Source organism: Eucalyptus grandis, chromosome 7 (genome assembly GCF_016545825.1).
Source record: "Eucalyptus grandis isolate ANBG69807.140 chromosome 7, ASM1654582v1, whole genome shotgun sequence".
In the NCBI taxonomy this organism is placed as follows: Eukaryota; Viridiplantae; Streptophyta; class Magnoliopsida; order Myrtales; family Myrtaceae; genus Eucalyptus; species Eucalyptus grandis.
Window position 1 is genome coordinate 26,389,326 of NC_052618.1, and position 9,060 is coordinate 26,398,385.

Below are 9,060 nucleotides of genomic sequence, written 5' to 3' on the forward strand. Positions count from 1 at the left end.
CTGTTATACATTAGAAGTCTGCTCACTCTGACAAATTCCAGACTAAACGTGAATGAAGAACCAAAAAACAGACTCTATGCTGAAATTGAACCAGAAGACAGACTATATGCTGAAGCTAAACTTATTCAGACTGTGTTCAGACCTTAAAGTTAAATTTGTTCAGAAGCAGAATATGTTCAGACCCAGATTGTAAAGTCTATTGCACTTAGACTCAGATTATAAAGTCTATTGCACTCAGACTTTACATCCCAATTCGACAGAACGTAACACAAGTCCTAATCATATAACGGCTAGTAATCTGGTTTGGATTTCACATTAAGATTGATTTGATTGACTCAATCTAATTGATTGACAATTGGATCATGAAGACAAGAACTTTCCATACGAAGAATATCATCTTCCGCGGTCAAACCTTATTCCTCCTGGCCCTAAAGGAACATATTCGCAAAGCTGTTAAGGATAGAGCTATTACCTTTTTCAAGGTCTCGGATACGATCCGTAATATAAGACGTCAGCTCAGTTAGGGTATCCACCCCTCGATCTTTGATTAATCTACTATCCTTTCGCTGGTCGGTGCCTCTTTTATGCTCCTAGTTGGTTGTTTATTGCAGATCCTTTTCGACCTAAGTTCTTTGACACCCCTTTCCTTGTCCCTTTCTCCCTTTGAGGTTCTCCTTTCTTGGTTGGTCCTATTCTGCTTGTTGCTGGTTTGCTGTTTGTCTCTGGTGCTTTCAAGATGATGGCCCACTTGTTGCTTCGTTGATGCGGGTGTTGCCCTCTCGTGTGATGCGGTGTCCAGCTTCTCCTCAACAATCGGTGGCTTCCCCTCGGTGTTTCGTTGTCTTGCTGTTTTTCGTTTCTCCCTTGTTTCTTTGTCTCGTGTGCGGGCTGCCTTGTTTGGCCTTTCTCTCCTCTGCTGTGGTTGTTGTTTTAGCCTTTTTTTTTGCTGCTGTTCTTTCTTTCCCTATTCTGTAGTTGTACCCCCAGTACCCTTCCACACTTTTGACTACCTTGTCTTTTGAGTGTAAGCTTTTTGGTTTCGAGGTCCTTAGTTGTACAGTTGTATAGCCTCTTGGTTCAAAAGTTAATATAATACTTATATTTTACCCAAAGAAAACTTTCCATACGAAGAAGCTCTACTTATGGAAACCAAGATTCTGTTTGTATGGATGATCAAAATCAATTTGGGATTCTACTTTTGTCACTCAACGGCTACCAAATTTTCTAGATACAGATTTGTCTAATGGGTAGATTGGAAGACGATCCTCGAGATATTGTCCAACGGCTAGTTTGGAAGTGGAGGAGTATTTAAGGAGATCAAGGACCGATGAGCAAGTAAGAGACGGAGCATATAATTTATAATTCCAATGTCTGAGCAATCTTCGATCATACACTTGTCTCTTGTGAGTTTAAGCGTTTGTGATTGTGAGAGAAATACCAAAAGAGTGACTTACTGAGATAGTGTGATATACTACTAAGTGTTTGCACTCAAAGTTGTAAGCTTTTGTTGATCGCATAGTGGAATCCAACAAAAAGGCCGTTAGCATAGGAGAGTGGACGTAGGCTTAGTCTAAGCCAAACCACTATAAACACTGTGTTCTTATTCTCTTCCCTGAACTCCTTTATTTTGTTCGTAGTTCTATTTAACCGCGAAAGTCTGATATCGCTCAAAGTCTACTGCTCTTCAGACTCAGTTTCAAAAGTTTGTTGTTATTCAGACTCAGGTTATAAGTAAAGATTTTCACTGCATTTTGCAGAATCTGTTTTCACACATATTCACCACCTCTCTAGGTGTTCGTACTAGCACTTTCACTTTTTACTTGTCGGGTTTCGAAATAACCACAATTGGTCAACATTAAGTTACCAACTGTCTTTTATCAATTTTCATCTTGTATGATTTTGAAAAGTTTTGACATGTATATACTTCCAAAATTACCAACTACTTTAATAATTTATCATTATGCATTTTTCTGGCTCACTCACCATGTCAAAGTTACTAACTTTTTACTTGAAATTATAAACTATAATCTGATTAATTTACCAACATTTTCAACATTAAGTTATCAACCAATTTTAGTTACTTACCAACTATTATTTTGCTTGATCTAGAGTTGTGCAAACATTTAATTTTACTTAAAAAATAACCAATTACTTTAATAATCTACCCATACATTCTTTTTGTGGCTTACCAACATGTTCTATACTAACTTTTATTCAATATTTCCAATCTTAATTTATTAATTTACAGATAAAATTGCTTTGCAGTGTTTGCAAGGTCACAACCACCGTGATCACCTGTCTTTGTTAACAGGGAGCGCCGGCGCAGGGAGGCCTAGTCACAATCCGACGTAATGTGGTGGTAATGGTTGAGCCGGGGGGAGAGAGAGGTTTGGATTTGAATCTCTTTATTGTGGTATATTCCACGAGAAAGTAGGGACAATCTGGTCATTATAGGGCGACCCTCTAGCTTCAGAGGCATATACCTTCTCAAGTTCATCATATTTTTCTCCATTGCTGTTTGTAAAAAATTTCTTAAATGCATATCACTTACATGATTGTTTAGCTAAATTTGGATACTGATGGTGTACATAATTTGTAACTCACAAAGATCGACGTTAAACGACACTGGAGAAGTGCACTTCCTCTATTTTTGATATGTAATAGTTGCAACTCAAAATGTTTATTCAAGAATGGAGAAAGGTAATGATAAATATTCAATTTGCAGACTCCTAATCGTCATCAAGCATGTCTACAAGTAACTTTCGTTATAATCCATCCATCTTAGGAACAGCCATTTGGACTAAAGCCTAGCTTTCTTCCAGCAACATCATACACCACTTCAAACGTTATCTGTTGCGCATTTCCATAAATGACCAGATCACTATCAGCACCATTCGCTGCAAAAGCTAGGCAAACATGCGAGGCATCCTCGACGTAAAATATCCCGCTAGGGTCCAAGTCGATGTTGACTCCCTCGGCGAAAGAGAATGTTATCGATGGGATCACGACTGTGCTCTCCTTGCTAAAATCATAGCAAGTATCGAGAAGGGAAACTGCCGGCGTTGTCGTGTAATTCGCCATCGCTTTCCTGACTGCGGTTCTCAAGGCGCTATAGGCTGTTGGAGGTAATCGGGTAATGACAGTTCCCGAGTCGATAATCGCGCTTCCATTTGAAAAGACCGTCGATGGTATTGATAGAGGTTTTCCCTCTACCCTGATTCCGACGATACTTATTCCATAGAATTGCGAACTTTGTGGGACCGTCGATAACGGCGTGAAGCTAACTGAGCTCGGTGCTGTGCTGTCTTTGCCGAAAGTCAAGTGTCCAGTGAAGCTAGTGGAAGAGGGCAAGCAGTAGGAGAAATATTTGCCATATGTGGCCGCGGTTTGTTCCACGATGGAGATATTGTTGTCTGAGAGTCCGATCAACCCTGCAGCTGTACCAAAGAGGCCTTGGTTGTTCTCACCGCAGCCAAATTTGAAATTGTCGATCACCTCCGTCGGCGATATTGTCAACTTCTCAGTTGCGAAGAAGCCTGTCGAAGATGAATTGTCCCCATATCGGATGGAATATTGACAAGTTCCGTTGCATCGCGAACCACCTAAAGATCCAAGAGCATAATACGTTGCTTTAATTACTTCTGGTTATTCTTTCTTGTGATGGTTTTTAACTATTAGAATCAGATATTCCTCATCAACGCTTGAAAAATATTCTAGTAGGACATCATAAGAATTAAATATCTCAAATGGGGTTGATATTACCGTGGCCGGAAGAAAGTTGAGAGCATGCTGTCGAGGCACACGAGACATTGGAATAGGACGATGATTGCGATGGGTTAAAGATTGGGTCAGACTGATTGTAGCAAGATCCCACGCATGGCTGGCACTGGGTCCACGTGAGAGAGCTGCCGGTGTCGAAAATGAGAGTGAGGTTCTTTTTTGGCGTGCCAAGGCCGACGTTCACTAAGTAGTTGCCAGTGCCAATGGTGATGCCGGACTTCGCTGGAAGACTTGCCACCGCCAAAGATTTTAGGCTGTCGCTGCTGTTGAAGGATTTGGACTGAATCCACTTGACCCTTGATTCATCTTGGAGCAGGATTTTGGTGTGATTCAGAGGATTTTGGTCTTGAACAAGCTGAGAGCATGGGCCATGCTTGTGAATTACCTCCAAGGTCGACTTCCGGTTGCTAGCTGAAAGCATGTCGTGTGAGAGTAACAGATTAGGTGAATGGTAAGTCGATAATCCACTGGTCAAAAGAACAAAATATATTGTTTTATCTTTGCAATCAACGAAGACTTCGGTTTGGTCGGGTCAACCTCTTAAACATGTGTTCCCACTCTCTTCTCTCCTTTCGAACGACCAGGCTTCTTGAATAAGACACATCCGATGATCACCATCACTGTATGACCAAGTCCCTCCACTAAATGCAATTTAAAATATTCGGGCGAGCTAATGCAAAAGAGACGTATCACCTGCCTATATGTCTTCTTCTAATCACCCTCTCACCTCTTAATTTCCCCATTAGTAGAGTTTAAAGCAAAGCCAACTTAGCCAAGTTGTATCAGAACCCAACAAAAGTATCTGGGTGAAAAATAAGGAGGATTCCATGGCAACTAACAGGCGCAAGGCATGACTTGAGAGAGAGAGAGAGAGAGAGAGAGAGAGAGAGAGAGAGAGAGAGAGAGAGAGAGAGAGACCTTTGGTAGTGGAAGGTGAGCAAGAAGGAGAAGGCAACAGAGAGCTAACTGACACGGTGTGGCTTGTAATCTTCCCTTCTACTCCATAACTATAACCTTGATGCATGAAGCAGATCATGAGGACTTGGAGAGAGAGAAAGAGGAGAGCCCTCTTAAACACGCAGAAAAATGAGCCCTCCATTGATCCGAAGCCGAAAGGAAGTAAAACGTATTTCCTTTTCCAAGCCACTGCAGAGATTGCTCCCTCGTTCTGCCTCTTATATAAGATTAGAAAGCCATACACGTCATCCTTCTTATAATTAATCACTTTTTCCGGTCTGTTCGGTTATGTTATATGTAGTTCTAATGAGTTACTGAAGGAACGAGCCCCCATGAGGAATTAGTCGCCCTCCTCCCCAAGATATCACTTGAAATAATATGTCAATGAAAAATATTTTAATTATTTTTTGAAAATGTTCAAACATAAATTATTATTGGTAATGAAAAAATTTTCATTGATAATATTTCAAACAATACAAGTTATCAATTTTGGGAAAATATTTTACAAATCATTCATTTATCAAGAAGTAAATGAAATCTAAAGGGAAAATACAATGGGAAAGGAATACATACTATGATGCTTATGGGGCCTAATGTCAAGCAGTTAATCACTCTCTCTTTATATCTTTATTTTAGAACCACCTTCGTCACTTTTAATTACTAAGTTATAGTTTGAAAAATTGACCGGCTATTTAACAGCGGTCGACGTGGGATGCGTAAAAAAATAAGCAAAAGAGTACGAGGGCCGTGTCCATTACGTTTTATGTGGGTGTAATTACTTCCTATTCAAGGAATAAGACGCGGCAAGGCAGTAGCTGCCTCCCTCCACTATACTTTTGTAGAGCCCATGGGAGCCGGCCAAATTTCTGAAGAGTTCAACAGCAAAAGTCAAAGGAGACCGTAGACCAAGCTACCCTTTCTAATATTACTACTTTCTTAGCCCCAAAAAGTTTTCTTTTTATCATTTTTTTGTGATGCCACTCAAATTCAAGATTTTTTTTTGTTAGGACATTATAGTATGCTCAACTATACTTCACGTTGAGTAATTGATTGGTTAAGTACCGACATATGCGCCCCAAATTTAGTGTAGCGAGAGATGAGGATTTGGTCGGATGCGGGAATAGTGAGAGACTTTCAGATGCTTCTGTCGTGATGATTTGAAAAGAGGATGCAGATAATGTGAAAACGAGTGAGGAAAGTTCCAAAAAGAGGAAGCAACGAGGAAAGATATAGAAAGACCTGAAAGAAAATAAAGCGCTACCGCATACACACGTAAATCTTGTCTGACCAGATTGCAAAAGTACCAATCAGATTAAAGTGTTGGAGCCCACAAATGCATTATGGCCTAGACATAATCAATACTTTCACACTCGTCCCCACGAAGAAACTCAATTGAATGTCGATCTCACGGTGTGTAAAATCAAACTTTTAGGGACGGCATGGGATTGTGCTTTGCGCGCAAATGGCGGGTGCCTCCCTAGTCACGAGTTCACATCACCCAGCTCTGTTTAATTTGCTTAACCATCTCGATTCAAACCCATCATAAAACAGGACGGTTCAAACACGATATAGACAAGGAGAAGAAAGTGAACGAGAGACACGATGTATATTACAGTCACGGATCATCATCATCTTGCAGAACAATTCACAATATCTTAAGCGTGATCTAATGGGATGGAATTGATTGAAAGTATGGGCATTATGCGACTTGGGGATCAAGACAATATGACTATAATTTAGAGCATCTAACATCTCCCACATGTGTAGACCAGTCAAATGAGTGGATCAAATTGGGTTTGGTTGGATCGAAAATTGATCTGACCCATATTCAAATCCGGGCTCAGTTTGGAGACACAAACAAATCCAAGCTCTAATAATTGATAGTGTTCTCCTTAAAAATGAACCATAGCATATCAAGGAAAAAAAAATTCTAGCCAGGTAAAAACAGATTAAACATAAACGAAATAAAATTAGTAAATAAGAAATTATTAAAAAATAGTCCGCCCATATAACCTGTATTTTACAAAGTGACCAATACTATTGCTCGACCATCATCACCTGAAATAAAAAAATTATACTAATGGTCATTTATTTTTTGGGAAATGAATGATTTGAAAAATACTTACAAAAACATATCTATTGCTCACAAAAATTAATGAATGAAAAATATTGTCATTATCAATGCTGACATAGGAACTTCATGATGTCCTTTGATTTTTCATCAAAATGGAACTTCATGAAACACATGGATGTCCTCTGATTTTGATACAGAGAATTAATCTATTGCAACTTAATTCTGTTGCAAAAAACAATGATAATGGTAGCTAGGTTTTATCTTAGTAATTGCACTCTTATTGTGTAGCTTTATTATTGAGAAAATGATAGATCTATCACCATAGGTCATCTTTTAATGCACTAAATGGAAAAAAGAAAAAGAAAAGAAAGGAAAGCAATTGCACGTGTGTTATTTCCAATATCCTCCACTCTTTTTTTTTTCTTAGCCAAGCAAGTCGAATTAGATTTTGTGAACATCAACTAGAACACTGGCATATGGCGGGATATCTTCCACTCGAATTGGTGCATCTGCCATATGCTAGTGTGCCCCGTTGTGATCCAATTCACCAAACAGACATGTAGCATTGACACCCTAGCGTTGTTCAACCCTCACATTTACGAGAAAGTCTGCATCATCACATCCTACCAAAAACTCATTGCAAGCATGACGATTGACTCTGTAAAGATATTGTTTGTTCTCTTCACCACCTTCCTCGTTAATCGGGTCGGGCTACGATGGCTATTGCTAAGTAGCATTGGCGGGGTGGTTTTCTCGCTAGCCTCCTTCGGAGCATGCCTCATGTTCATCAAGGTTAGCCACATGAAGTCTTGTGGGCAATGGTCATGGGCTTCATCTTAGGGATTTGCTATGTGATCTTCTTCTCCATCGGGCTGGGATCGATCGCGGCGGTGTATTGCTCAGAGATTTTCCTAACAAGATTGCGTGTGCATGGGTGCGCAATTAGCATTGACATCGGCGTGAAGTAAATGGTTAGTATAGGTTCATCGCTAAGGTAGGAACTTCATGGATATCCTCTGATTTTTCATCAAAGAGGAACTTCATGAATGGACGTCCTCTGATTTTCATACGGTGAATCAATCTCTTGCAACTTACTTCTATTGCAAAAAAAAAAAAAAAAAAATGATAACGATAATAAGATCACATTTTCGTAACTACACTCTTTTTGTCTAGTTTTTTTTTTTTTTGGGATAAAAAATGATGGTTCTATCACCACAGGTTATTTTTCAATGCATTAAATGAAAAAAAAGAAAAAAAGAAAAGCAGTTGCACGTGTATTGCATGTATATTGCAAGTGTGTTAATAATTTCAAATATCATTCACTTGTTTTTTCCTTGTTTAGCCAAGCAAGTCAAAATTAAATTTTGTGAACACCGACCAGAACACCGGCATATGGCAAGATATCTTCCACTTGACTCAATGCATCTGCCACATGCTAGTGTGCGCCACGTTCGATAGGCATGTAACTTGTGTTCTTCGGCCCTCACATTTTGAAAAGGTCCGCATTACCACATCCTACCAAAACCTCCTCATGAGCAGGACAATTGACTTCGTGAAGATATTGTTCGTCCTCTTCACCACCTTCCTCGTTGATTGGGTTAGGTGGCGGGGGCTATTGCTGAGCAGCATTGGCGGGGTGGTCTTCTTGTTGACCTCCTTTGGAGCATGCCACATGTTCTTCGAGCTTGCCCACACAAAGCCCTCATGGGTGGTGGTCATGTGCTTCATCTCAAGAATTTTCTATGTGATATTCTTCTCCATTGAGATGCAACCGATCATGGCGATGTATTGCTCGGAGATCTTTCCAACAAGGTTGCATTCGCATGGATAAGCAATCGGTGTCGGCATGAAGCAGATGGATGAGTATAGGGTCATTGCTGACGTAGGAACTTCATGGATGTCCCCTAGTTTTTCATGAAAAAGGAGCTTCATAAATTAGATTGACGTCCTTTGATTTTCATATAGTGAATCAATCTCTTGCAACTTAATTCTATTGCAAAAATATGATAATGATTACTAGGTTATATCTTAGCAATTGCACTCTTTTTGTCTAGCTTTATTATTGATAAAAATGATAGATTTATTGCCATAGGTCATCTTATAATGCATGAAATGAAAAAAGAAAAAATGAATAAAAGAAAAGCAATTGCACGTGTATTGCATGTGTATTGCAGCCACCATAGATCTTTTTTTTTTTTTTTAATGCTTTAGAAAAAAAAAAGAAGAAGAAAGAAAAGCACTTGCATGCG

The 9,060-nt window shown here is 39.4% G+C and overlaps 1 protein-coding gene across 1 annotated transcript; it reads right to left on the reverse strand.

Annotated features, from left to right (window-relative positions):
• Positions 1 to 2,689: 2,689 nt before the first annotated feature.
• LOC104453261 (aspartyl protease family protein At5g10770) lies at positions 2,690 to 4,917 on the reverse strand. The gene is made up of 3 exons (XM_039316678.1): positions 4,699 to 4,917; positions 3,763 to 4,191; positions 2,690 to 3,602 (listed from the first exon to the last, which is right to left on the reverse strand). Exons 1-3 carry the CDS (start codon positions 4,877 to 4,879, stop codon positions 2,782 to 2,784), a joined length of 1,431 nt encoding a protein of 476 aa, XP_039172612.1. The 5' UTR covers positions 4,880 to 4,917; the 3' UTR covers positions 2,690 to 2,781.
• Positions 4,918 to 9,060: the final 4,143 nt, after the last annotated feature.

What these genes read in the sequence shown, in the direction of transcription:
- LOC104453261 (XM_039316678.1), bottom strand. Translation starts at nt 4,879, where the DNA reads ATGGAGGGCTCATTTTTCTGCGTGTTTAAGAGGGCTCTCCTCTTTCTC. An exon ending in CTCACCTTCCACTACCAAAG is followed by an intron (nt 4,192 to 4,698) that starts GTCTCTCTCTCT and finishes ACATGCTTTCAG; the next exon opens with CTAGCAACCGGAAGTCGACC. An exon ending in TCAACTTTCTTCCGGCCACG is followed by an intron (nt 3,603 to 3,762) that starts GTAATATCAACC and finishes TTGGATCTTTAG; the next exon opens with GTGGTTCGCGATGCAACGGA.